Genomic DNA, 27,749 nt, shown 5'->3' with positions numbered 1-27,749 from the left:
TGTCATTACTTAATATAACTCGTTCAATTCTCTAAGCAACGTGAAAGAAATCTTTAACTGGAGATTGTTTTTTTGTTTTTTTGTAATTCTTGGGGGGTTAGGGGAGTTGCAGCAACTACAGATTACGTTTGGGGAATGAAGTGTGGGTTACAGATACAGAATTTTCTTATCAATATGAATTGAGAAATAGATACATGACTGAGAATGTATATTTTCTTTTCTTTTTTACTTTTATTATACAAAAACAAAATATTTGTGTTTTCTATTTCGCTATCTATCGTTCTAAATTACTCTAATGGGGTTTGACTGTTTTTTTTTTTTTTTCTGTACAACTGGACAGGTGGGAGTGCGCTTCTACCAGATAGACACAGAGTCCATGCACCCACGGGTCGCAAAACTGTACCTGGAATTTGTGATTCTCGCACCCGCGTTAACTTCTCTAGACGCTGGAAGGCATGTGGGAACTAGGGCAGGAATAGGAGTAAAAACAAAACAGATGGGACTTGCATATTCGCTGAGTAGTACTTCTACGTACCGTGCAATGGTACAAGAGGGTTTTATGGCAGAGCCACATGTAACTCCAGGAACACCAGAGTTTGCACGTCGCCTTGCACGTGGTAGATGGGCACTTCGTCAATTGAAAGACTTGATTACTGTAAGAAAATACCGCGCTATGACGAAGCGGTATGATTGGTCAAGTCATAAGAGTTCATATGAATTAGTTGAATTGTTCGGTGAAAATAAAGCTCAAGAGATAATGATGGGTTTTGGGAACAAGGATGTTTTTGGCTACAATGAGACTCTTGATCTTAACAATGAGTCTCCGGCGAAGCCAAAAAAGGAACGATTATGTCTGACAATATGGGGAACAGCTCAATCCCCCACTCCTAAAAATAAGAGCAACAACAGCAACAACAACAACAATAGCAAACTGTATGTCTCTACATTTACCAATAATAATTATCATAATTGATATTATATTGGTGTCTCGTTGGTAAAAAAAAAAATAGAAGAGAAAATCAAGTCGAAAAAGTGGAGTACATTTTCAATGATAATGTTATCGTTTTGCTGTTGTTTCGTGTGTGAATGTTTTTTTTTCCTTTTTAGTTGTTTTTATGGTGTATTTTCGTCTGTTGTTACTTTACACACGAACATATCTTCATATTCCATGTGTACATTGCTTGTATTGAATAATGTTCCTCTTCGTTTTTTTTTCTCTTGCATTGTCCTTTATTGACAAGTGTATCCCGGGGCTCCGCTGTGAATGATAGGTAATTTTCTCTTCTTTTTTTCTTCTTTTTCTTATATTACCCTTCCCTTGTTGTGTGTAGATCACACCGGAGGGAACGCTCCAAGAGAAGTAGCGTAGCAGCAGGCAAGCCAGCAAACACATCCAGTAAAGATGCCACCAAAGAAGGGAGGAAAGGACTCAAAGCCGGCGCCCAAGAAGGGCAAGATGGAGAATCTCAATAAGGGCGCCAAGAAGGCCGCAAAGAAGTGGTCAAAGGGCCGCACCCGCGAGGCACTCCAGAACGCCGTTATGTTCGATAAGGACACGATGGACAAGTTGATGACGGAAGTGCCAAAGTACAAAGTCATCACGCCGTCGATCATTAGCGACCGCCTGAAGATCTCAGTTGCCCTCGCCGCGAAGGGACTTCAGCATCTCTGCAGGGAGAAGAAGATCGTGCTCGTGTCGTGCAGCAGCAAGATGCGTGTGTACACCCGTGCTTAAGTTAAGACAACACGCTCTGAGCATTGAGAGAATGAGGGGTGATTGGGTGAAAGTCTCGCCAGTCAAGTGCAGAGAAAGGAAAGAAAAAGATGCATAACTTTCACATTTGACTTGAATGAAACTCCCCAGTCACCTTAGTTCACTCCTGTGATGATTATTTTTACATCTTTTTTTTTGTTTTCGTTTTGTCTTTTTTACATGGACAAAAAAAAAAAAAAAAATACATTACTGCAACTCTCTATGGAATATCAATTCCATATTTCTTTTGTTTTTCAATGCCCCGTTGTGTGTATTTCCCCCTCTCTCTCTCTCTTTCTTTCTGTCCACCATGGTGTCAGGGTGGGGGAAAGTGAGGGAAGGGAAGAGAAAGAGAAAGAGGGATTAATGCATCAGTAAATATTATCTCTTTTTCTTACATTTTTTTTTTTACATTTTGCTAATTGTATAAATTTGTTAGAAAGCGTGTGTTGGAGTCCATAGATAGATAGCACACGAGATAAAACTCTTGAAGCGGGCTAGAGGTATCGTGTTGCCCCTCATCACCACACGCTGCTATTATTGCATAAACAGCCAAATTATAAATGGAACGAACTCCTCATAATGCACCGTCTGATACAGTGCGTGCCTTTTTGCCTGCATCTGTTGACGGTTACCCAAAGAGGGCTACAGGATCGAATGTTTCAATTAGATCACAACTACCTTCAGTACCTGTTCTTTCTCCGTTGGCAATTGCAACTGGTAAAAAAAGTACAGATGTTTTTAATTCCCAACCAATATCTATGCGTTCTTCAGTGGAGATCCCACTAAGGAATGGACATCAAAGTCGCTTACCTTTTCACGGAGGAAACCCAACTCCTCGTATTTCACCCGTTATTTCAAGTGGATGTAGAGACTTGCGAGGGCGTCGTTATAGTTCTAATGCATTTTCCCAAACATCGGGTGATGCTGTAGCCTTACCAAGTGTTTCACCTAATATTCTGCCTGTTATTACGCCTGCACCAAGTGTAGCAACAGGTTCCTCTAATTCTTCAGCGATACTGCAAGGGGCTGGTGGTGGACGTCGTATTTTTAGACGTATTGGTATGAATTGTGTATACGACATGTACGGTGATGATTCCGTCTCAATAGAACAAGAGACTCCAACGATTTCAGATGAAACATGTGGTTTGAATAATAGTATGATGATGAACCCCACTCTTATCGGCGATGGTACCGCTGGTGATAACAATAACAACAACTACGATAAGAATAATAACAGTTGTACACCCTTTGTGAGACCGTGGCTTCGCCAGCAGACCCTGCCAGCTGTTAATTTTCTATTTGATGGTAGAAAGGAGACTGAAATACTGCAGGAAATGCCTCTGGATGACTCTCCGAACGTGAAGAATAGTTCTGGTAAAGTTCGAAATCTAAAGTTTACTGGTACGCATCGTCGCCGACACAATTGTCCACATCACAGAGTCATTAACGAGGGGGATTTGCATGTGGCTGAAATACCACACAAAGACTCCTCACATTACCTTCGATCCTACTCTTTGACGGCTTCGGATTTTGCTCTGATGAAGGAGGGAATACATGGTGATAAAGGTTTTAATGGAAATCGAAATCATTCTCCTGAATTGAAACGTCAACCCTCTCGACAGAGTTCTACTTTAAATATCAGTGGGGGAAACATAGTCATTGCCCCAACTCCAAAAAGTAGTGTAACACTCTCACGTACCTTGTCTAATCATCGTGCTAAGTCTGGTAGAGGTAGTACTTGTGAGGCATTTTCTCCACCTCGTCAGTCATCACCTAGCAATACTAAAGCAGAAATAAATGAAAAAAATTTAGAGTCAGACTCCACAAGTATGAAACGTAAAGTTACGGGAATAATTGAAGAAGTGTGGCGTGACACATTAAGTTGTAGTAGTACAGGCAGCAGTCCAAAAAGTTTGAGAAGTTCTATAAGCGACGATGGTAGTTGCTGTTCATGCTGTTCATGTTTTATTGAGGGTAGAGGAGCCAATTCCGTTGATGCTGGTAAACAGAGAAAGGATGAATTTGTTGCCTCTACTTCGAAGCCGCATGTAGTCGCGTACAACAATTTTTTCGATACAGAGGATATACCTGTGGTTTCAGTTTGTAGTTTCCGAAGGGCACCTAGTCTCAGCAAAGGTGGTGGTTTGGATATGAAAATGAGTAATGATGAGAAAATGTGATCACTCACTAGGTGGTGTTTATAGATTTTTTTTTTTACGTTAGGTAATTTTTTTTTCCTCCCAAATTTTTCTGTTCCTCTTCTAATTGTGTGAATTTGTAATTCTCAATACTCTTGTTGAGTTTCCTATAACGATTTACAATGCGTTTTTATGGCATTGTTTTTTTTTTTTCTCTTTGTTGAATCCACCCAATAATTATATGTGTGCGGAATACGGCACATCGCATTTTGTTTACCTTCATTTTTTTATTATTTATTTTCCTCAATTCAACGGGCTTTGTCATTGTTGTATTTGTTTTGAAGGTTTTATATGTATTGTCACAGAACATGAAAACGAAGAATGTGGAGGGAAAAACAAGGAAGAGGAAAAAGATAAAATCCATTTCCTTTTCCTCTTTATTTGATTTTTTTTTTTTGATGTTGTGTTTGGGGGTTTATGTATGTGTGTATGTGTGTGAGGTAGAGAGAGAGCTTGTGTGTATTTTATGTCTTTGAAATTGTATTGGAGCATAAAGATATTCCAATTGATATCCTTGTTGTTTCTTCTACGCAATTCAGAGCTGGATAGGGGAATAAAAATAGGAAAAGAGAAAAAAAAATACAGGGACGTAGAGAGAAAGAATAGTGTGAGTGTAGAATTGGTCTTCCCTCTCTGCCGTCTCTCTTTCATCGTGTTTTTCTGTTCCCTCTTTTTGTTTTGAGAAGTTTGTGGGTTATGCAATTACTAATCGTTTTGTATTTCTTTTTTTTCCCCCTTCACTAATTTGTATGCCTTGACGCAGTGGAGAAGCCTATGTTGATTGATTTGTTGAACCTTTGAGGTACGTTTGTTCCATGTTCTTATTTTTCTTTACCTCCCATGGGTTTTCTTTCATTCATTGTTTTTTTTTTTTGACTTTCTTTTGTTTTTTGTGTGTTGTGTTTTTATGTGTGAATTGCCTTTGTGTGTTGCGTCTCTCTCTCTCTCTCCCACTCTCACTCTGTCTCATGTGTCACCCGAAAAGATATATTTCTGTATAATTTTAAATGATTTTGTGTAGAAAATCTTCTTTGGGTTGCAGCCCTTTAGATATATATATTTTTTTTGTATGTTAGCAATAAATTATCAAATATGATATTCCCGATCTCATAAGGAATTCTTCCGTAAAAGTGAAATTTTACCTTGTTACTGCAGTTCCTTCTTCTTCCATTTCCTCTTTTTCCCCACATCTTTTTTTTTTGTTGTTTGCACACAAATACCTCGTAGAACCGCGGCACGGATACGACCAGCGGTGGACGACGCGAACAAGGAAGCCCAAATAACGGCGCCAGATCGATACCAGAAAAAAAAAGGGACAGTAACATTACGTTTGTCTCTCTTCTTTTTTCCTTCTCTCTTTCTTTCTCTCTCTCTCTCTCTCTGTGCCTCTCTGTGATCGATTGATTGATCTCTGAGGTGATGATGTCCATGGGTCGTGGCAAAGACGGTGCCCTCAGCGCTGCGGAGCCCTTCCGCCCATCGCTGGAGTTGACGTTCCGCGGCCACCGGGGCGCTGTGCGGGCGGCGGGTTTTCAGCCGATGGCGGTCCCGCCGGTTTCCCCCGCCGCGACGGACGGACCGCCGCCGTTTGTGTACTCCGCGGGGGCCGACGGGGTCGTTTTTGTGTGGAGTACGCGGGCGACGGTGCGGGCGCAGCGCCTCGTTGGGCACCGCGGGCCCGTCCACGACGTCGTCCCCCTCCCGCCCGCCGGTCTTCTCGCGTCCGCCGGCCACGACGGATTCGTGCGGCTGTGGCGGCCCTCGCGGGCGGGCTCCGCTGTGGGCGGGGAGTGTTGTGCGCAGTGGCGGGCCCACCCCGGCCCCGTCCGCGCCCTCGCCGCTGCCTCGCACGACGGCTACCTCTACACCGCCGGCGACGACAAGTCCGTCAAGTGCTGGGACCTCAACTACGCCGCCAGTACACCAGCCGCAGCGCACAGCAAGATGGCCGTCGCGGGGAACAAGTTCGTCTGCGGCTTCACCGGTGGACACCAGAACTGGGTACGCACAGTAGCCGTCTCAAACGGTAACAACAGTTCAGGTAGTGATAATATGATGGCTACACGAGTGGATTTGGTCGCAAGTGGCGGAGATGATCGAACTGTACAGGTTTGGGACCCACGATCACGTCGACCAACGCACACCTTCTATGAACACACCAATTCAGTGCGCTCTGTCGATTTTCACCCAGATGGTTGTTCACTCGCTACAGGATCAGCCGATAACACCATTAACCTATTTGATCTACGTCGAAATGGACTATTACAGCACTATAATGCACATGATGACACAGTAAATGAAGTGCGTTTCGCACCAACAGGTAGTTGGCTCCTTTCGGTTTCTTCAGATGGCACGGTGAAACTATGGGACTTAAAGGAAGGATACCTCTACTGCACACTTAGTGCACATGAGGGTCCTGTGAACACAGCACGCTTCTCTGAAGCCGGAAAGTTCTTCACTACAGCTGGACATGACGGTATTATTATGATGTGGCGTTCAGGACTTCCACGTTTACAGCAACCATCATACGCCACATATCCGAACTTGTACTCGTATAACAGCAAGAATATACAATCACAACCATCAGTCTTTGCTGGGAGTTCAACTGCTGTTGATGCAGCTGCCACAAGAGCATCACCTCGGCCACTACGAACGCTAACAGCTCCAAAACCAGCAAGGAAAGAAATTACTTTTTCCTCCTGTACCCCATTTTTTGCAGGTGGTTCTGGTAAAGAAAGTGATACAGGGAAAAATGTTCAAATTTCTGGTATAAATAATAATCCTTGCTTCTCAATAGATGCATCATCAAAACCAAATTCCAAAATTGGTCAAGAGTTGCGAAGTCAAGTTGGTAACAATACAGAGCAAAAGAAGCAAAAACTGGCTAGCACATCAACGTCTTCTTCACAACTATCGCTTTCGTTACAGAAGCCTCCTCTTGCTCAACCGTCCACACGTGTTGCTTCTTCTGCTACTATTGGTGATGGTAATAGGACGTCAATGGCGTTATATTTCCTCCCAGAAAGTGTTGACGAAATGAAAGGTGTGGAGGACGATGGCAGTCCTCATGAGACACCACGTGTCACAAATAATAATAATAATAATAATAATAATAATAATAATAATAATAATAATAATAATAACGACAACAACGGGGAATCTATGAGACCAGCACCATTCGTTCGCGAGGAGAACGAACTTCGCTATCCATTTTATAAAAAAACAGAGACGTTAGAGGGAGAAGATGATATGGAAGAGAAAAATAGAGAAAAGGTGTTTAAACAGGGCGATGAACAAAGAGAGGGGTTTCCCCAGCAATTGTATGAAACTGGTGTGGCTTATTTAGACCCAATTAAATCGTATGACAATGATGAAGCAGGAAAAGGAGGTGATATAGATGATGAAATAAGCGTTGTTGAATATGTAGCCAAAGCCTACGGTGCAGGAGATGAAGTGGGAGAGTATGAATCAGCTGTTTCTGCAGCTCCAATTCATCATGTTGTTCTTCCTGTGAGAGAAACAGAAGAACGTAACCAACAGTGTCAACAACAAGAACAAAAGAGGAAAGGAGAGGTGCAATATCATCAATATACAGATGATAGATTGAGTCGTCTCGAGGAGGCTTACATGCGGCTTACTGCTGAGGTTCAATTAGCTAATGAACGGAGTGCCAAAGTTGTACAGCAGATGCATGAGAAATGGGAAATGGAGCAGCAACAGCAGCGAAGCGAAATTGAACGACTTCAAAAAATGATAGAAAACCTAGTAGCACAACAAAGTGCTTTACTACAAGCTTTTCGTGGAGGCTGAAGGTACAAATATATAAAAAATACAATAGAAAAAGAGGGTAGGGTGAGAAAATTATATTTCCATTTTTTTTTTATTTCCCTTTAGTGCTCATCTGTTTGTTTGTTTGTTCTTTTGATACAACATTGTGTATCGTATGATATGAACGTAGACACTTATATACATATAAAGATATGCCTTGTGACTTTTTTTTCTTTTTTCCTTCTTCGTGGTGTTTATCTTTTTGTGTAAATATTTATCGGTCGATAATCTACTTTTAAAAATAAATTCTACTTCTTTCTTTGCATTTGGTTTTTGGTTCTTTACACATATACTACACAAGCGCTCCAGTTAGGTACTTTCGTTTTCTCAATATATTAATTTCTTTTTGTTTTACGGAGATCCCCCGAGTCGAAGGTATAACTTGAACAGAACGAAAAAAAAAAAGAAAGAAAGAAGCAAACAAAGGTTGAAAAGGGGGATAAGAAAGGGCGTGAGGGGTAAATACCGACAGGAAAAGAAAAAGAAAGAAGGTAACTGAAGGAATAGCAGAAAAGTACCCCGGGGCACGATAACGAATAATAATAGCAACAACAGCAACAAGATCAAGAAAAGCAGAGCCATAATAATAATAATAATAATAATAATAATAATAAACGAAGAAAGAAAAAGAAGAACAAACAAAAGGAGAAATGGATCGTGGGCTCTTTAAACGTGCTATCGCTGACAACGAGGAGCCAACTTCGGGATTCATGTACCGTGAAATGGCGCAGTGGACCTTTAAAGATTACAGTACACAGATGAAATTTATAGACGCCCTTCTTGAAAAATTAAAGCCAAATGCAGGTGTTCATGCAATGTATAAAGTTCTGCGTATCATAAAGGTAATGTGTGAAACGGGTCATAGTGATTTTCAAAAGGAAATGCAAAAAAACAGTCGTACGGAGGCAATAAAGGCGTTTACTATGTTCCGTGGAAATCCAGATGCAAAACATGGTGATAGTCTGAATGAGAAGGTTCGACACGCCGCGCGAGATGCGATGGAAGCTGTATTTTCTCATCATAATGAGGGACGTTTAACACTTGCAACAGTAGGGTACGGAAGTAACGAGGGTAACAATAACAACTATAGTGTTAGTACAGGAGTAGTTCAACCAACTTTTACCACTGGTAATACTATTACAGGAGCATTAGCGGAGGGACCAATGGGGGTAAATAGTAACCGAATAGCTCCAATGCCTGTTACAAACAAATGGGCCGAACATATTGCACAACAAGCTTCAACTGCAAAAAAGAGTATGACAAGTCGTATGATATCATCTTTAACAGAAAAAGCAAAGACAGGGTTTGGTATTCTTGGTAATTCAGATGTTATTGGTCAATACAAAAGTGCAAAGGATGAACTTTATGAGAATGCTCTCAGATTGGGTAATACTGGTATTAATACAGGGTTTTCATCCTCTATTGATACAGGAGGTTTTAAACCCCCTGAATTAAAGGAAGTTGCACTCTCTCCTTCAGGTGTTGCAGGAGGACGTAGTGAGTGGAAGTTCATTGAGGATTCTGCAAAAGGAGAGGAATCGTCTTCACGTGAGACCAGAGAAAATAGCTTCAATATCCAACAACAAGAGAAGGAACGAATTACACCTTTTCAAGCCTCTGTTCACCGAATTTGTCAAATGAAGAGTACACCACAACGTGTGGAATTACATAACTTTGTCTCTCAGTGTCTCTTAATTGGTGGAGAGAAGATGCGGCAACGATTTGGTACTGTTGTAGATAGCAGTGAGCAGCAAGATTGTTGGGAAGAACTCGCTGAAGCACTAGACACACAATTGGCTCAACAACATTCATGGCAACGACGTTTAAATGCATTAGTAGCAATAGAAGCACTTATTCTTCCACGGAGCGGTGATGCTCATTGTAATGATGCAGCAGCAACGATAATGCGGCAAGCTGTTGTGGGTTATTTCTCTGAGAACCCAGAAGATATACAACGCAACGTGTCAGTCGTACAGGCAACGTTGCGTGAACGTGCGCAACGGGTGCTTAAATTATTAGGTTTGCCGGAGACTGATAATAATAATACTATGACAATAGAGAGTGAAAAAACAGGTGTTGGGGGAACTACAGGGCATACATTCATATGGGCAACATCTACAAATACTTCCCCTGCAGTACTATCGACAGGAGTAGGAGTGGATGGGAATACTACAGAGAAAGATGCAGTGGTGGATATGAGCGGTATGGCTTTTCGTGTGGGTCATCGTGGTATAAAGGACAAGACAACACTGAAAAAACGTGCTCCGATGCGTTTTGATGATGATGACGTAGCGGGTATAAATGGTGTAAAGGAAAATACCAGCAATTACGGAAACAATGTCAATCTAAATAAACTGGATAATAATGGTGGTAGTGGTAATATTACCCTTAATGAAGTAATTACAGAAAATAATAATAATAATAATAATAATAATAATAATAATAATAATAATAATAATAATAATAATAATAATAATAATAATAATTACAACAAATCTGTTGGTGGTAATGACTTGCTTGATGATCTCTTCGGTGTCCCAACCACAACATCCATCCCAACAGCAGCAATAACATCTATGAATGATGTTTCAACAGCTTTTGATTTTCTAAAGGTGTGTAGTGTAGAAACTTCTAATCCATTTGTGACACCATCCTCATTACCACCGTCAATGACACCACAGACCCAGTCCCAGTCTCGTACTTTTAATCTTATGTCAACCTCTATGGGGGGTTCGTTGCCGTCAGGAGATATAAACGGCCGAAATATCATTAATGGCTATAATAAGAATAACGATACCATCCCCTCCGTAAGTGATTTTGATGCATTTCCTTCACCGTCACCTTCATTCTCTACTACTACTGCTGCTGCTACTAGTGCCCCGACCTTTACGGGACCTTCTTCAGCGATGCTTCTACAGATGCAACAACAGCTTCAGGTACTTATGAACAGTTTACAAAATAGCCAGAATCCGGATACACTAGCTCAAATTCAATCTCTTATTGAAAAACAAAAGCATTTAATACTTCTGGTTTCGCAACAACAACAACAAGAACAGCCACATGTATTGTGGAATACTTTATCCAATAATAGTGTATCCGGCTCTGGAGGAAATGCACCCCCTCTTCATAACCACTTTTTTATTGGAGAGGCTCCCTCGTCGTTTTCTTCATCTTCCTCTTCATTCCCTACAGGAGCCTCTAATGCTTTAGCGGACATGCAGCGGGAGATGATGTCTTACATGGCAACGTCCAAACAAGAGCAATAAAATAATAGAAAAAACTGAAATCGAACTGAACTATCAAGTGATAGTATTTATATATTTTAAAAGGAAATGGAAAGAGCTATATGATGTGTGTATCTTGTTCCTTTTTCTGAGGTATTTATATTAATATAATCATTTGTCTCTGTTACTTCTTTTTTTTCACTTTTATTTGTAGTATACACAACTCATTACGACCGTTTCATTGCTTTTATTTGCCATTATTATCATTATTATTGTTATTATTATCGCAGACACATCCAAGAATGCTGTGATTGAGTGCATATATCAGTAACGTGCACTGGGAGGAGAAAGAATATGCTGGACACACAAACAGATGTCTATACACCTAAACACAGAACTTGATTCTTTCTCTTTGTTTATATATATATATATATATATATATATATATATATATTTGTGTGTGTGAGTGTGTATTTAATTGTTCCCCCTTTTTGCTTTTATGCACGTCTAGTGTAGATATTTGTGTGTGTCTCTGATGTTATTGTGGGTTCAGTTGAAGTATGAATCAAGGCAGGTGTTTGCCTTGTTGAAGGAGATACAGTTTATATCTTTTAGCCCTCTGCGTTGGGGCATGAGGATGTATGTGTTGCACTTCTGATACTGGTCATATATTTATTATACCGTACTGCGAAAAATAAAGAAAGAACACAATGGAATAAAAAAATGCAGATAAAACTGGGATGACTCAAAGAAAGAGGTTAATACACCGAGTGACAAGGTGTCATATTACTTCTAGCAGTATGAATGCATGGTTTAAGTTTCATGAAAATTGCAGAGATATATTTTGCTTGTATTATCTATTTGTATGTTTTTCTTTTTTTTGTATTTACTGAACTGATTTCTTCAGTCTTTCTGGTGTCACCATGTGGCAAACTACTGTGTTTCTTTTAATTTTCTTTTTATTGGTATTATTGGTCTATCTTTTTTTTTGCCCCCATTCTTTCTTTCCCCCCACAGGGAGTGTGAGACTGGTAAAAAAAAATACCGATACACAAACTTGTGTATATTTAGAAGATAATAGACTATAGGATCCAGCCATAGGAGAGTCGGGCTGTGTATCCCCCTCCATCGTATTTAGGAGCGCGCCTGTAGACTAGAGACGCGGTGAGAAAGAAACCAATAGAAAACAGAGAAGTACAATAAAAAAAAGGAATCCTTTTTCTTTTTCTTGTTCATCTTAATGGCGGGCCCCCCTCCACCGCCGTATCCCCTCGAGCCGACGATCGGCGGCACCCCCGCGACCTCCGGCCGCCTGCGACTCCCGCCGCCGCTGCCGCCCGTCCGCGGAACCTCCGCCCCCCCGCCGGGGGTCCTCCCGACGCCCAGCCGCCCGCCGATGGGTCGACTCGCCCCGCTGCAGCGCTCAACAGACGCCGGGGGTCCTCCCGACGCCCCCGACCCCGCCAGGCGCTCCCCGTCCCCCCGACTGGCCGCAAGCAGCAGCAACCCACGGATCCACGATCAGGGACACGCGGTGCCCAGCACAAACGATAACGATAACAGCAGCGTATTTGGGAGTAACAATGACCCGGTAACACCAGCAGTGCAACAACAACAACAACAACAGCAACAGCAGCAGCAAAATACGGTATCATCATTAAAGAAATCAGCAGATCGGGATGCTAGCCCATCAACGAGGACGCGCAAAATTTTAACCCCAATTGTGGGAAGTCATCGTGATCCAGGATTGCGTTATACAGCTTTGGATGAACAAAACGTAGAACAACTCTGTCCTTTGAAAGTACAAACACGTCCTGTGGAACGTTTCTTTGTAGAATATAAACCAAAAGGAGAAGGAGAGGGTATTAAAAATAATAATATTGAGATGGATGAAAATGATATTCTTTTCGATCGCCTCGCAGAATATACAGATGATGATTCTTTCTTCTCATCTGGTTCTTTAATACTTGAACAAGATCCACGACGATTACAAAAAGATCCACTTCGTGGTCCTGCAGTTCGTTCTGTGTATGATACACTTAATTTACGATCTTTAACCTCTGGAAGAATGCCACAAGTTATAGAAGATGAGGAAATTGATAATGCAGGATGGATGTTTCAAGTTCATCAACGCGCTATTGCGTTACACTACTCTTCCTTCTTTATATTTCCACCACGTATGACAGCACGTGTTGTGGTATATAATGTGATGCATCATTGGTTAACAGAGCTTTTACTTATCTTCATTATTCTTGGATATTCAATTTTTACAGCCTCATGGGCGCGACACGCAGATCCTGAATTAGAGAAACCTGATTTTATGATTTTTGCAGATGTCTTCTATACAGTTATTTATGGTATAGAAATTGTAATGCGTCTATTTGCTTCAGGATTTATTCTTCATCAACGTGCATTCTTTCGTTCACCATGGCATTGGCTCGATACCGCTGTTTTTGTTCTTATGGTATTGAATTGTACAGGATGGAAATATTTGTGGAATTTTACCGCATTTCGACTTATTCGGATAATTAAATCATTTACATATATTCCTATGCCTATCCGAATGAAATTACTTGCCAAATCACTCTTGCGTTCTACAAGTAAATTATTTCAAGTTTCTCTTCTTCTCATATATGCAATATATTTCTTTGCATTATTGGGTTTACAATTATTTCGTGGAGCTTTACATCATCGTTGTGTAAATTCAGTAACTGGTGCAATTACTAACCAAATTTGTCACCCAAGAACTGTAGGAAATCGTTGGTTTTACTGGGGACATATTTGTCAAGTAGGATATACATGTGAGGAAAATATTGCTCCGAATCCTCATTATGATTTTCAAAACTTTGATAATGTGGGACATGCATTACTCTCAACGTTTCAAATTATGACATTTCAAGGATGGACTGGTCTTCTTCAAGAGACAAATGATGCTGTTACAGTACTGGTAATATTATATTATGTCTTTACGATTCTATTTTGTGCATGGTTTATTCCTAGCCTTTACGTTGGGGTTTTTATTGAAAAAATTGAAAAGACTAGTCGTCTTTTTATACAGAAACAGTTGCAACTTTTTGATAATATGCTTCAAGAGCAACGCCAACGTTTAAATGGAGGAATTAAAATACGTGACTTTGTAGAACGTGACGAAAATGGAAATATAAAACGTAATCCATTGGTTATGCATCGTAATGACGGGAGCAATTCATCTCAACATATTAATTCAGATCGTGGTTATAATGATTCTATTGAGAGAGGATCTATGCGTTCTGTAAGTACTGATCGAGAAACTCCAAGTTCTAGTAATTATGGTGGTTCAGTAATGAAATGGACTAAATGGACAGATGAACAGCGTGTACAACTTCACCTTTCACTTACGCGTCAACGTGAACTCGCAGAACAATCTGAACAAAAGAGACGTATGATATATAAAGCTACCAAAAATGCTGTTAATGCTTCAAATCCCTTAGTTGGTAATAAAGTAACTTCACAACGTATTACTGTTACCGGAGCGGGAGGTGGTGATTTTGAACTTGGTGGACGTGTTGGAACTGTACAACATCACCCACTTACATATACCATTGGTGCAGCACATGGCACAGATGCACCATTTGCTGTACGTCTTGAAAATGAACAGGAACGTTTGAAATTCTTAAAGTATTATCAAGATCTTGCAGATGATGAAATTGCAAATATTGCTAACTTTGATGGATATAATGCACGTGCAAATATGAATGAAAATGGTACTATGAATAGCCATACTTCACGACCACCATTAGGGAATTCTTCACATAAAGGAAGAAATTATTCAGAAGATGTTTCAAGTGGTATTCTCGCTACACGAGAATCTGCTGGTGTCATTCCAACTCGTCGCTCCGCACATCGTCCAAACAGTGCAGCTGCTGGATCTCTCTCTAGGCAAAGCAGTCCTTCACCATCAGCGATGCACAACTCTGTGGTTGTTGCACCCCAACAAGAAGTACTCATTAATGATCCTGAAGGAGGAGACTTTCGGTATGCTTCAACATTTGGAGAACGGTGGTTGATTATACAAAATATTTTACATATGTTTACAGAAGGTTACCCACGTATTCTTACACAATACTTATGGGAACATAAACGTATGCAACGACGTTTTGGTCTTACACCGTTAAATTATGTGAATAAATATGAAGAAGCAGCATTACGTAAACTCCGCCAACGACGAACACGTAAATCACGAAATATTCGTCGACGCGAAGAAAGTGAAGAAATTGATGATGATGATGATTTTAGCGAAACAGAAGGTATAGATAATGCTAAGAAAAACGATAATGAACCAAGTGATCTTTCACCTATAAATATGGCTAAAAATATTGTTGAAAATGCTCCCGTTACATTTTTTGCTGGTATTATGTTTTTCTTGGTATTTGCCAATGGTGTATTTAACGCATCTCGACACTATGGACAACCTAATTATTGGGATGATGGACTTTTTTATGCAGGTGTCGTTTTTACTTGTTTATTTTTTCTAGAACTTGTCATTCGTTTCATCGCTGTAGGACCTGGTCCTTTTATCTGGGATTTTTGTAACGTCCTTTGTCTCATCGTAACTGTTATTGGTTTCTTTGAGTTGGGGTTTGGTCGATCAAATACTATTACACTACTAAATTGGGTAAGATTTCTACGATTATTCCGTGTTGCACCATTTTCACCAATGCGTCGAGTTTCACGAGTATTACTGTTAGGATTTCAAGACATTTTATATGCTTTGATTTTCTTTTCAGTTTATATGTTTATGTGGATTCTTATCGGTATGAGTTTCTTTGGAGGACGTATACCTCGTCTTGATCGAACTAACGATGACTACAGTACACGTGGTTACTTTGATACTTTTTCACATGCCACATTTGCTGTCTCACAGGCCTTTTCCTATGACCGTGATGAATGGTTATATATGTCTTGGGATGGAATGCGAGCACGTGGTGGATACACTATTATGTATTTTCTTGCGGTAGTTGGAGTAGCATTTATATTCCGTTACCTTTTTATTTCTGTTTTTGCATGGGCGTGGCAATGTGAAGAAGAACGTGAAGACTATCTACAACTTGGAAGAGATAATAGTAGAAAAGCTGGTGGTGCACGTCTGCGTTGGTTTGATTTTACTGTTTGGCGATCCTTTAAACATATTCATGGTGGATTTGAACGTCGGGATGTGGCACCAGATGAAGTATTTCACTTAAATCAAGATATGCGACGTCAACTTCGTATTGCAGAAGCAAAAGAGCGATTTTTTCGACGAACTGTTTTATCACGTGGACAATCTGGAGATCAGCGACAACTTTCTTTTAACAGTATTAACGCGGCTTCAGGTCTTATAAATTATAAAATGTCTACAGTTCCTCCACAACCAGCTGTGGTACTGGTTCCACGATTTGTTAATGTTGGAGGTCAAATTCAGAGACAAATGAGTATGCCAATTGAATTTGATGATACAGAAAAACCTCCTATTAACGCACCTATATCTCAATTTCAAGCTGAAAATGCACAACTACGTTTTGCACGTCGTTATAGTGCTGTTCCTGCAAAAGTTGATATTCAACCATCTTATGATGATCGTACAGGTTCACAAACACCACCTTCTATGCAAACAACTACTAATGGAACATTACATGATGATAGTGTTTCTGGCGGTGACACAGATCCCCAACTGGATGATTCTCAACGTTTTGGTACAGTAGGACGACATTCAAATCCCGCTAGAGTACGTGGAAGTTCTAATAACACACAATTACAGCGTTGTTCTAGTGTAACTGGTCACTTTACCACTTTGGGTTATGAGCGTCCATCATTAAAGAAAGAGATTACTTCAAAAGAAAATGGTAATAAATCAGGAGAAAAGATAGAAGAAGAACATTATGCAAATGATATTACTGGTGGTGAAATGGTTTATGAGCATATTCTTCTTCCTGGACCACGTTTACGTTACAAGCACGTTATGGTGGGTCGTCATCGTCGAGCTTTTGAACGTTGTCTTGATTGTGATACACATAAACAAATGCCATTACGTGCTCCGCCAAATGTATTACAACGTACAGCTGATGAATTACATGCTGAACATTGTCATATGGCTGCTGTACGTAGTTCAAGACAATTGGTTCTAAACGCTATTTTGGGATATGTACGTTTACAGAAGGAATTAGGTGGTCCACCTTCACGAGAAGCAGTTGAAACGGTACTTGGACAAGCATGGAGTTGTGGTATGTTACTTTTTGAAACTATTGAGTACCTTTCTTGTGCAGATATAGAGTTAAGAGACTTTCGAACATGGGACAGAACATTAGAAGCTTTACAATTGCAACAATGGCTTATTGGTTTACACGTGGGTGAAGAGCAAGTAGGTCGTGCTACTCTTGCATATATTCTTGCACATAAAGAAACACAAGAACGTGTGGCTTCAAGAAAGTCTTTTCAAAGTTCATGGCGTGAAAGGTCATTTTTTATTCTTTCTCCCGAAAATTCTGTTCGCCACTTTATAACACGTATTGTACAATCAAAGTGGTTTGAATGGTTTATTCTGGCTGTAATATTTGCTGCATCTATTTGTCTTTGCTTCTATAACCCACGTTTAAGTGATTTTTCAGGTGGGAAATATATTGCATTACATGTCTTGGATGATATTTTTGCTGTTATATTTGCAGTAGAAATGATATTAAAATGGATCAGTATGGGAGTTGTTCTGGATTTACATGTAGCGTATTTCTGGCATCGTTGGAATATATTTGATTGCTTTATCACTATTGTTTCGCTTTTAGCTATTGCACCTGGTTATGGTTACTTACGCTACTTAAAAGTTATGCGATGTTTTCGTATTCTAGGACCTCTTAGATACTGTACATTTAATAAGGGACTATCAAAACTTGCAGTAACTATGTGGGATTGTATACCAACATTGGCAAATGTACTTTTGTTATGTCTTCTTAACTATATAGTATGGTGTATTATTGCAGTTCGTCTATTTTATGATAAAACGCATAGTTGTAGTAATCTAACTATAGTAAACCGTACTCTTTGTTTAGAAGAAGGAGGATCATGGAATGCACCACAGCGTAATTTTGATAATTTTTATGAGAGTTTATTAACAATGTTTGAAGTAAGTACAGGATCTAAATGGTTAGACGTTATTTACACTGGTGTAGACTCCTGGTCATCAGATTTTGCACCTATTAGAGATCGTCATCCTGCTAAAGGTCTCTTCTTTATTGCATATTATTATATTTCAAATCTTGTGCTCTTTTCATTATTTGTTGCATCCATGATTTACTGTTATTTATTAACAAAAAATGCAGCAGAAGATGCGGTGGGTATTACGTTTGAACATCAATTATGGATCCGCATGCAACGTATGATATTACGACTTAAACCACGTGTACAACTTGTACCACTTGGTAATATTATATCACGTTTCCTTCATCGTGTTGTCACACATGTTGCTTTTGAGGTTTTTATGGCATGTATACTTTTATTTAATCTTATTACTATGTCTCTTTATTGGTATGGTAATAGTTCAAAACAAGAAAATGCTTTGGATGCTCTTCAATACGTATGGGTCGCTTTCTTTACAGTAGAAATAATTTTACGTCTATCGGCACATGGTTTACGAACATTTTCACGTTGGTCTTTCTGTTTTGATGTATTTGTTACATGTCTTTCATATGTTCAGATTGGTGTAAATACTACTGAAAATCATAAGGTACCATTCAATGTCAACGTTCTTCGTTTACTCAATTTGCGTCGTTTATTAAAGCTTGTAGATGTTTTTGTACCTGTTCGAAATCATTTACGTTTGTTCCATCAAGTTTTAATTTTATCTGCATCAGCTCTTGTAAATGTAACATTAATTTTACTTTTGGGAGTATTTGTCTTTACAATACTTGGTATGCACTTTATTGGACGTATATATCCTGTGGTTAATGGTTACATTGACAATAAATACAACAATTTTATGACCTTTCCCAACGCCCTCATCATGACGGTTCGCCTTACGACACTTGAAGACTGGGTCTCCATGCTGCGCTCCAGTGTGGCGGATGGTACTATCTGTGAATTGGATGACTGTCGCACAACGAACTGGGCGCCGGTGTATTACGTCCCGATTGTTATTTGTTTCGTCCTCATGATTGTGACGCTCTACATCGCCGTTGTCGTGGACCACTACGTCACGGTGGTGCGGATGCATGCCAGCGTCTCCCGCATTCAAGACCTCCGCCGCTTCCGGGCGCTCTGGTCGGCGCGGGACCCGAACGCCACCCTCGTCCTGCGCACCAAACAACTCCCGGAGCTCCTCGAGGCGCTGCGGCCGCCACTCGGTCTCAGTTCGCGCCACAACCGCGTGGAACTCCTGCGGCTCCTGCGGGAGTACGACATTCCCGACCACGGCGGCCGGGTGCACTACGATGAAGTACTCCTCCCACTCGCCCGACGTGTGCTCGCCATGGCGTTTAGCGAAGATGAAGTGGATGACGGCGCCACCTTTGAGACACTCTGGCGTCTCTCCGAGAGTTCCCTGCGGACCCTACCAACAGTGTTGGTGCGTCATAGCAATGCCACAACGGCACAGTACTTTGCAGTAAGTTATGTACAGGCCGCCTACCGACGTAGGAAAGCTTTTCGCCAGATGCAACAAGCACGTTCCGAGCTCTGGCGTGAAGGACGTACTGTATGTGATGAACTCGGTTTGCCATACAAGGACTTTGGATTTGGAAGAACATCACTTGTCATGGATGAAAAACAGAAACAGAAGCCTACGAATTTGACCTCAGGTGATCATAAAGATGATATGAATAGGGATGATACAGGCACTGGTCTTCGACCGTTATCCCCCACTATACTCAGTGAAGAGAATGGTAACAGTACACCCCCTGCGGCTCGAATTCCTGGAGTATATCAACCGGCTATCGACGAAAAGGAAAAGCGATTTGGGCCTGATGTCCCAAATGCGGTTAGGCGTCATGAAACACGCTCCGATAAACTTCGTCGCAAAGAAGAAGAACGACAGCAACAGCAGCAATTACAACAACAACAACAACAACAACAACAGCCAGGGGATAATACACCAACGGCACACTCCGCACCCCGTTCCTCTTCGGCGCGCCTGCACAGCACCGACTACCAGCCGGCGCTTGGCACAGATCCCAGCGGCTGGCTTAACAGCGAGATGAATCGCAGCACGAGCGGAACAGGATCAGCCCCTAACACGGCATCTAGTGCCATGAATACGTTACCTAACCCATAAGACGACATTGCCACTAAGATATTAGCGAATTATAGTATATTACAAAACAAAAAAAAACGAAAAGCAAAAGGAAAATAAAAACAAAATAACAATGAGAGAAAAAAGAGAGCGACGGAATTATCAATTGGGGAACCACATGATAAGTGAAGAGGAGGAAAGGGGGTGATATTTAAAGCAAATGGCTGAGAGGGATTTTTTTTTTTGATTTCGTGAAGTTATAGCGTGGAAAAGAAAGTTTGTGGAGTCATATAGCCGATTTATCTTTTAAGGTCCTTTTCTTTTGTTTTTATTTTTACTTATCATTTTTCTCTTTCAAATTGTAGAGGTATTCATATATATATATATATATATATATATATATATATATATATGCGTTTGTGTGTCCCCTAATTTTTGTGCATTTTTAATTTATTTTTGCAACATAATCATTCAGAGTCTGTAGTTGTCTCCCCAAGTGTAACGCATTTGTTAGTGGGAAAAACGGTGTCACGGTAGAAGAAACATATGGTTGGTGTAAGTCGTAGGTTGGTAGGGAGTCTGTACTTGAAGACAGAAGAAGGCGTAAAGGAGAAGAACGAGAAAGGAACAGTAGTGAAAAGTGAAGAAAACAAAAACCATCTTCATCTGTGAAAGTTAGAACACACCATTGTACATATGCAACAAGAAAAAGAAAAACAATCATTTGAAACTACTCCATTAGTAGTACTAGAGGTAGAGGAAGAAAAGGAGGTTCGAGGGGAAAAAAAAGACAAACGGACGCAATCAAAGTCTTGGGGTGAACACCCATGAGCGCTAAGAGATAAAATTTTATCCAGCAAAAAATAAGGAGAGAAATACTTGTAGATAGATAGATAGGGAGAGGGTAAAAGGAATACAAAAGTAAATTTTTATTTTTTTTCCCCATTTTGTGACTCTTTCAACTACAACGTACCAGGTATCCCTTCCTACGCAAACAAAGGAGGATAACGCAATTCGATACACCACTCCCACATTTTGACCAAGAAAAGGAAAAAATTTTTGGCTAACTCTTACAGAGTGAATACTTCTAACAGAGAGATAGCTGTTTTACAGTACTATTACCTTAGTCTTGCAAAGCATACCCAAAACCAATATATACAACTATTACTGGTAATTTTCATAACTCTGATTCCTACACTTTAACCACCTTCAAAATACATACTTTCTACTTTATACAATTCTCATAGTATGAACAAGGTAAATTAGAGTGTTGAAACACATCAAAGGAAAAGTGATCAAATATGTTTCCGTAACGTCTCCGTGACACCGCGCAATTTTACATAACCACGTACTGACATAACCCAACGACGAACGCAAAAACCACGGAAGCACCTCGCACGCAACCTGCGAACGAGGTCAAACAAGACAGTGACAAGAGGTGCACACCTCTATTTACACCACATCATATACAGTTACACATAATCGTTTCGAGCGGCCAAAAAAAAAAAAAAAAACACACACACACATTTCACACGGAACAGAGTCTCCGGACAAGTGGAACCGAGGGACCCCATCCCTCAAAAAAAAAAAAATATCAATGTTTTTTTACATTTCTTTATTATAACTTGTGCTTCTTCCCAAACGCATGCAGTAACACCGAATGTTGGTGTTCTCTTTTACTGCTGGAGTCCCTTTGCTGGCGTTTCTACTGCACCGTGTTTTTCTTTTTTCTTTCTTTGCCTAACTGTTTTCTTTTCCATAACCGCACACACACACACACACACTCTCTCTCTCACACACAAATATGTGCGTTCTGTAGAATTCAGCATTACCAACAAAGCTAAAAGATACAATCCAAATAATCCATGACAATCCAGAAGGTGCACGGCCGCGAGGTTCTCGACTCGCGTGGTAACCCCACCGTGGAGGTGGAGGTGACAACGGAGCTGGGCGTGTTCCGCTCCGCCGTTCCATCCGGAGCGTCTACCGGAGTCCACGAGGCGTGCGAGCTGCGCGACGGTGACAAGAAGCGCTACGTGGGCAAGGGCTGTCTGCAGGCAGTGAAGAACGTGAACGACGTGCTGGCCCCCGCACTGGTGGGGAAGGATGAGCTGCAGCAGTCCACGCTGGACCAGCTGATGCGCGACCTTGATGGGACACCGAACAAGAGCAAGCTCGGCGCCAACGCGATCCTTGGTTGCTCCATGGCCATCAGCAAGGCAGCAGCAGCACGTAAGGGCCTCCCACTTTACCGCTACCTGGCGGAGCTGGCCGGCACAAAGGAGGTGCGCCTGCCCGTGCCGTGCTTCAATGTGATCAACGGTGGCAAGCACGCAGGTAACGCCCTTCCATTCCAGGAGTTCATGATTGCACCTGTGAAGGCGACCTCGTTCAGCGATGCCCTTCGCATGGGAGCGGAAGTGTACCACTCGCTCAAGAGCATCATCAAGAAGAAGTACGGTCAGGACGCCGTAAACGTGGGCGACGAGGGTGGCTTCGCTCCCCCGATCAAGGACATCAACGAGCCGCTGCCAATTCTCATGGAGGCCATTGAGCAGGCTGGCCACAAGGGCAAATTCGCCATCTGCATGGACTGTGCCGCCAGCGAGGCGTATGACGCGGACAAGAAGCAGTACAACCTGACCTTCAAGAACCCTGAGCCGACCTGGGTGACGGCGGAGCAGCTGCGCGCCACGTACTCCAAGTGGGCCAGCGAATACCCCATCGTGAGCATCGAGGATCCCTACGATCAAGACGACTTCGCCGGTTTCGCCGGCATCACTGAGGCACTTAAGGGAAAGACACAAATTGTCGGTGATGACCTGACGGTGACAAATGTGGCCCGCATCAAGATGGCCATTGAGAAGAAGGCGTGCAACTCCCTGCTCCTCAAGATCAATCAGATCGGCACCATCACGGAAGCCATCGAAGCATCCAAGCTGTGCATGTCGAATGGCTGGTCTGTGATGGTGTCTCATCGCAGCGGTGAGACGGAGGACACGTACATCGCGGACCTCGCGGTGGGTCTTGGCTCTGGCCAGATCAAGACAGGTGCCCCGTGCCGTGGCGAGCGCACCGCGAAGCTCAACCAACTTCTGCGCATTGAGGAGGAACTGGGTGCACACGCCAAGTTCGGATTCCTGCGTGGGCGTGAGGAGTTTTCTCCCTCACGATGTTGTTTTGTAGACAAATGTCCTATTCCAGGTGCAAAAATGATTCTAATGTTTTCTCTCCGCGTGGGGTACTGGAGAGAGTGCGGCAGAGCCGCCCAGCCAAAACACAAAAGAAAGACAAGAAAAGGAAATTAAAGTAAAAAAAAAAGGAAGAGGATCGGTCGAAAAATAAGGGTGTGAGGGGCACCCATGTTTAAGATAAGGAAGATAAAATGAAAGGAAGGATAATTCTATGCGGCATGTTTCTTTTTTCTATGTTCAGTTGAACGTTGGCGCACAAGTCGCCTGGGCACATTTCAGAGGATGGGAAGTAACTGGTGCTCCGTGGCTCTTTCGCAAGAAGACCTTTGTTTTCACCTAACACAGGGCGAGGTAGTGCGTTCACCGACTATTGGCAAGTGGAACCGAGGGACCCCATCCCTCAAAAAAAAAAAAATATCAATGTTTTTTTACATTTCTTTATTATAACTTGTGCTTCTTCCCAAACGCATGCAGTAACACCGAATGTTGGTGTTCTCTTTTACTGCTGGAGTCCCTTTGCTGGCGTTTCTACTGCACCGTGTTTTTCTTTTTTCTTTCTTTGCCTAACTGTTTTCTTTTCCATAACCGCACACACACACACACACACTCTCTCTCTCTCTCTCACACACACAAATATGTGCGTTCTGTAGAATTCAGCATTACCAACAAAGCTAAAAAATACAATCCAAATAATCCATGACAATCCAGAAGGTGCACGGCCGCGAGGTTCTCGACTCGCGTGGTAACCCCACCGTGGAGGTGGAGGTGACAACGGAGCTGGGCGTGTTCCGCTCCGCCGTTCCATCCGGAGCGTCTACCGGAGTCCACGAGGCGTGCGAGCTGCGCGACGGTGACAAGAAGCGCTACGTGGGCAAGGGCTGTCTGCAGGCAGTGAAGAACGTGAACGACGTGCTGGCCCCCGCACTGGTGGGGAAGGATGAGCTGCAGCAGTCCACGCTGGACCAGCTGATGCGCGACCTTGATGGGACACCGAACAAGAGCAAGCTCGGCGCCAACGCGATCCTTGGTTGCTCCATGGCCATCAGCAAGGCAGCAGCAGCACGTAAGGGCCTCCCACTTTACCGCTACCTGGCGGAGCTGGCCGGCACAAAGGAGGTGCGCCTGCCCGTGCCGTGCTTCAATGTGATCAACGGTGGCAAGCACGCAGGTAACGCCCTTCCATTCCAGGAGTTCATGATTGCACCTGTGAAGGCGACCTCGTTCAGCGATGCCCTTCGCATGGGAGCGGAAGTGTACCACTCGCTCAAGAGCATCATCAAGAAGAAGTACGGTCAGGACGCCGTAAACGTGGGCGACGAGGGTGGCTTCGCTCCCCCGATCAAGGACATCAACGAGCCGCTGCCAATTCTCATGGAGGCCATTGAGCAGGCTGGCCACAAGGGCAAATTCGCCATCTGCATGGACTGTGCCGCCAGCGAGGCGTATGACGCGGACAAGAAGCAGTACAACCTGACCTTCAAGAACCCTGAGCCGACCTGGGTGACGGCGGAGCAGCTGCGCGCCACGTACTCCAAGTGGGCCAGCGAATACCCCATCGTGAGCATCGAGGATCCCTACGATCAAGACGACTTCGCCGGTTTCGCCGGCATCACTGAGGCACTTAAGGGAAAGACACAAATTGTCGGTGATGACCTGACGGTGACAAATGTGGCCCGCATCAAGATGGCCATTGAGAAGAAGGCGTGCAACTCCCTGCTCCTCAAGATCAATCAGATCGGCACCATCACGGAAGCCATCGAAGCATCCAAGCTGTGCATGTCGAATGGCTGGTCTGTGATGGTGTCTCATCGCAGCGGTGAGACGGAGGACACGTACATCGCGGACCTCGCGGTGGGTCTTGGCTCTGGCCAGATCAAGACAGGTGCCCCGTGCCGTGGCGAGCGCACCGCGAAGCTCAACCAACTTCTGCGCATTGAGGAGGAACTGGGTGCACACGCCAAGTTCGGATTCCCTGCGTGGGCGTGAGGAGTTTTCTCTCTCACGATGTTGTTTTGTAGACAAATGTCCTATTCCAGGTGCAAAAATGATTCTAATGTTTTCTCTCCGCGTGGGGTACTGGAGAGAGTGCGGCAGAGCCGCCCAGCCAAAACACAAAAGAAAGACAAGAAAAGGAAATTAAAGTAAAAAAAAAAAGGGTCTCTACTGCACCGTGTTTTTCTTTTTTTCTTTCTTTGCCTAACTGTTTTCTTTTCCATAACCGCACACACACACACACACACTCTCTCTCTCTCTCTCACACACACAAATATGTGCGTTCTGTAGAATTCAGCATTACCAACAAAGCTAAAAAATACAATCCAAATAATCCATGACAATCCAGAAGGTGCACGGCCGCGAGGTTCTCGACTCGCGTGGTAACCCCACCGTGGAGGTGGAGGTGACAACGGAGCTGGGCGTGTTCCGCTCCGCCGTTCCATCCGGAGCGTCTACCGGAGTCCACGAGGCGTGCGAGCTGCGCGACGGTGACAAGAAGCGCTACGTGGGCAAGGGCTGTCTGCAGGCAGTGAAGAACGTGAACGACGTGCTGGCCCCCGCACTGGTGGGGAAGGATGAGCTGCAGCAGTCCACGCTGGACCAGCTGATGCGCGACCTTGATGGGACACCGAACAAGAGCAAGCTCGGCGCCAACGCGATCCTTGGTTGCTCCATGGCCATCAGCAAGGCAGCAGCAGCACGTAAGGGCCTCCCACTTTACCGCTACCTGGCGGAGCTGGCCGGCACAAAGGAGGTGCGCCTGCCCGTGCCGTGCTTCAATGTGATCAACGGTGGCAAGCACGCAGGTAACGCCCTTCCATTCCAGGAGTTCATGATTGCACCTGTGAAGGCGACCTCGTTCAGCGATGCCCTTCGCATGGGAGCGGAAGTGTACCACTCGCTCAAGAGCATCATCAAGAAGAAGTACGGTCAGGACGCCGTAAACGTGGGCGACGAGGGTGGCTTCGCTCCCCCGATCAAGGACATCAACGAGCCGCTGCCAATTCTCATGGAGGCCATTGAGCAGGCTGGCCACAAGGGCAAATTCGCCATCTGCATGGACTGTGCCGCCAGCGAGGCGTATGACGCGGACAAGAAGCAGTACAACCTGACCTTCAAGAACCCTGAGCCGACCTGGGTGACGGCGGAGCAGCTGCGCGCCACGTACTCCAAGTGGGCCAGCGAATACCCCATCGTGAGCATCGAGGATCCCTACGATCAAGACGACTTCGCCGGTTTCGCCGGCATCACTGAGGCACTTAAGGGAAAGACACAAATTGTCGGTGATGACCTGACGGTGACAAATGTGGCCCGCATCAAGATGGCCATTGAGAAGAAGGCGTGCAACTCCCTGCTCCTCAAGATCAATCAGATCGGCACCATCACGGAAGCCATCGAAGCATCCAAGCTGTGCATGTCGAATGGCTGGTCTGTGATGGTGTCTCATCGCAGCGGTGAGACGGAGGACACGTACATCGCGGACCTCGCGGTGGGTCTTGGCTCTGGCCAGATCAAGACAGGTGCCCCGTGCCGTGGCGAGCGCACCGCGAAGCTCAACCAACTTCTGCGCATTGAGGAGGAACTGGGTGCACACGCCAAGTTCGGATTCCCTGCGTGGGCGTGAGGAGTTTTCTCCCTCACGATGTTGTTTTGTAGACAAATGTCCTATTCCAGGTGCAAAAATGATTCTAATGTTTTCTCTCCGCGTGGGGTACTGGAGAGAGTGCGGCAGAGCCGCCCAGCCAAAACACAAAAGAAAGACAAGAAAAGGAAATTAAAGTAAAAAAAAAAAGGAAGAGGATCGGTCGAAAAATAAGGGTGTGAGGGGCACCCATGTTTAAGATAAGGAAGATAAAATGAAAGGAAGGATAATTCTATGCGGCATGTTTCTTTTTTCTATGTTCAGTTGAACGTTGGCGCACAAGTCGCCTGGGCACATTTCAGAGGATGGGAAGTAACTGGTGCTCCGTGGCTCTTTCGCAAGAAGACCTTTGTTTTCACCTAACACAGGGCGAGGTAGTGCGTTCACCGACTATTGGCAAGTGGAACCGAGGGACCCCATCCCTCAAAAAAAAAAAAATATCAATGTTTTTTTACATTTCTTTATTATAACTTGTGCTTCTTCCCAAACGCATGCAGTAACACCGAATGTTGGTGTTCTCTTTTACTGCTGGAGTCCCTTTGCTGGCGTTTCTACTGCACCGTGTTTTTCTTTTTTCTTTCTTTGCCTAACTGTTTTCTTTTCCATAACCGCACACACACACACACACACTCTCTCTCTCTCTCACACACACAAATATGTGCGTTCTGTAGAATTCAGCA

The 27,749-nt window shown here is 43.3% G+C and overlaps 9 protein-coding genes across 9 annotated transcripts; all 9 read left to right on the top strand.

Moving 5' to 3' along the window:
* Positions 1 to 376: 376 nt before the first annotated feature.
* On the top strand, positions 377 to 973 carry LSM04_000205 (uncharacterized protein; the record flags this gene model as incomplete). The annotated part of the gene is made up of 1 exon (XM_067336515.1): positions 377 to 973. The coding sequence occupies one exon, from the start codon at positions 377 to 379 to the stop codon at positions 971 to 973; it is 597 nt and encodes a 198-aa protein (XP_067192282.1).
* Positions 974 to 1,402: 429 nt separating this feature from the next.
* On the top strand, positions 1,403 to 1,735 carry LSM04_008035 (Ribosomal protein S25; the record flags this gene model as incomplete). Its single annotated transcript, XM_067336514.1, has 1 exon — positions 1,403 to 1,735. One exon carries the CDS (start codon positions 1,403 to 1,405, stop codon positions 1,733 to 1,735), a length of 333 nt encoding a protein of 110 aa, XP_067192729.1.
* Positions 1,736 to 2,316: 581 nt separating this feature from the next.
* LSM04_008211 (uncharacterized protein) lies at positions 2,317 to 3,936 on the top strand (the record flags this gene model as incomplete). The annotated part of the gene is made up of 1 exon (XM_067336513.1): positions 2,317 to 3,936. The coding sequence occupies one exon, from the start codon at positions 2,317 to 2,319 to the stop codon at positions 3,934 to 3,936; it is 1,620 nt and encodes a 539-aa protein (XP_067192738.1).
* A 1,437-nt stretch (positions 3,937 to 5,373) lies between these two features.
* Positions 5,374 to 7,764, top strand: LSM04_006864 (WD40 repeat; the record flags this gene model as incomplete). Its single annotated transcript, XM_067336511.1, has 1 exon — positions 5,374 to 7,764. One exon carries the CDS (start codon positions 5,374 to 5,376, stop codon positions 7,762 to 7,764), a length of 2,391 nt encoding a protein of 796 aa, XP_067192665.1.
* Positions 7,765 to 8,432: 668 nt separating this feature from the next.
* LSM04_009191 (uncharacterized protein) lies at positions 8,433 to 11,048 on the top strand (the record flags this gene model as incomplete). The annotated part of the gene is made up of 1 exon (XM_067336510.1): positions 8,433 to 11,048. The coding sequence occupies one exon, from the start codon at positions 8,433 to 8,435 to the stop codon at positions 11,046 to 11,048; it is 2,616 nt and encodes an 871-aa protein (XP_067192784.1).
* Positions 11,049 to 12,246: 1,198 nt separating this feature from the next.
* Positions 12,247 to 20,280, top strand: LSM04_002299 (Ion transport domain; the record flags this gene model as incomplete). The annotated part of the gene is made up of 1 exon (XM_067336509.1): positions 12,247 to 20,280. One exon carries the CDS (start codon positions 12,247 to 12,249, stop codon positions 20,278 to 20,280), a length of 8,034 nt encoding a protein of 2,677 aa, XP_067192411.1.
* A 1,823-nt stretch (positions 20,281 to 22,103) lies between these two features.
* On the top strand, positions 22,104 to 23,546 carry LSM04_007475 (Enolase; the record flags this gene model as incomplete). The annotated part of the gene is made up of 1 exon (XM_067336508.1): positions 22,104 to 23,546. The coding sequence occupies one exon, from the start codon at positions 22,104 to 22,106 to the stop codon at positions 23,544 to 23,546; it is 1,443 nt and encodes a 480-aa protein (XP_067192694.1).
* A 582-nt stretch (positions 23,547 to 24,128) lies between these two features.
* On the top strand, positions 24,129 to 25,418 carry LSM04_005817 (Enolase; the record flags this gene model as incomplete). Its single annotated transcript, XM_067336507.1, has 1 exon — positions 24,129 to 25,418. The coding sequence occupies one exon, from the start codon at positions 24,129 to 24,131 to the stop codon at positions 25,416 to 25,418; it is 1,290 nt and encodes a 429-aa protein (XP_067192594.1).
* A 343-nt stretch (positions 25,419 to 25,761) lies between these two features.
* On the top strand, positions 25,762 to 27,051 carry LSM04_000946 (Enolase; the record flags this gene model as incomplete). Its single annotated transcript, XM_067336506.1, has 1 exon — positions 25,762 to 27,051. One exon carries the CDS (start codon positions 25,762 to 25,764, stop codon positions 27,049 to 27,051), a length of 1,290 nt encoding a protein of 429 aa, XP_067192337.1.
* Positions 27,052 to 27,749: the final 698 nt, after the last annotated feature.

The sequence above is a fragment of the Trypanosoma melophagium genome (assembly GCF_022059095.1).
Source record: "Trypanosoma melophagium isolate St. Kilda chromosome Unknown ctg2segment0, whole genome shotgun sequence".
NCBI lineage: Eukaryota > Euglenozoa > Kinetoplastea > Trypanosomatida > Trypanosomatidae > Trypanosoma > Trypanosoma melophagium.
This window is presented reverse-complemented; position numbering and strand designations above follow the sequence as displayed.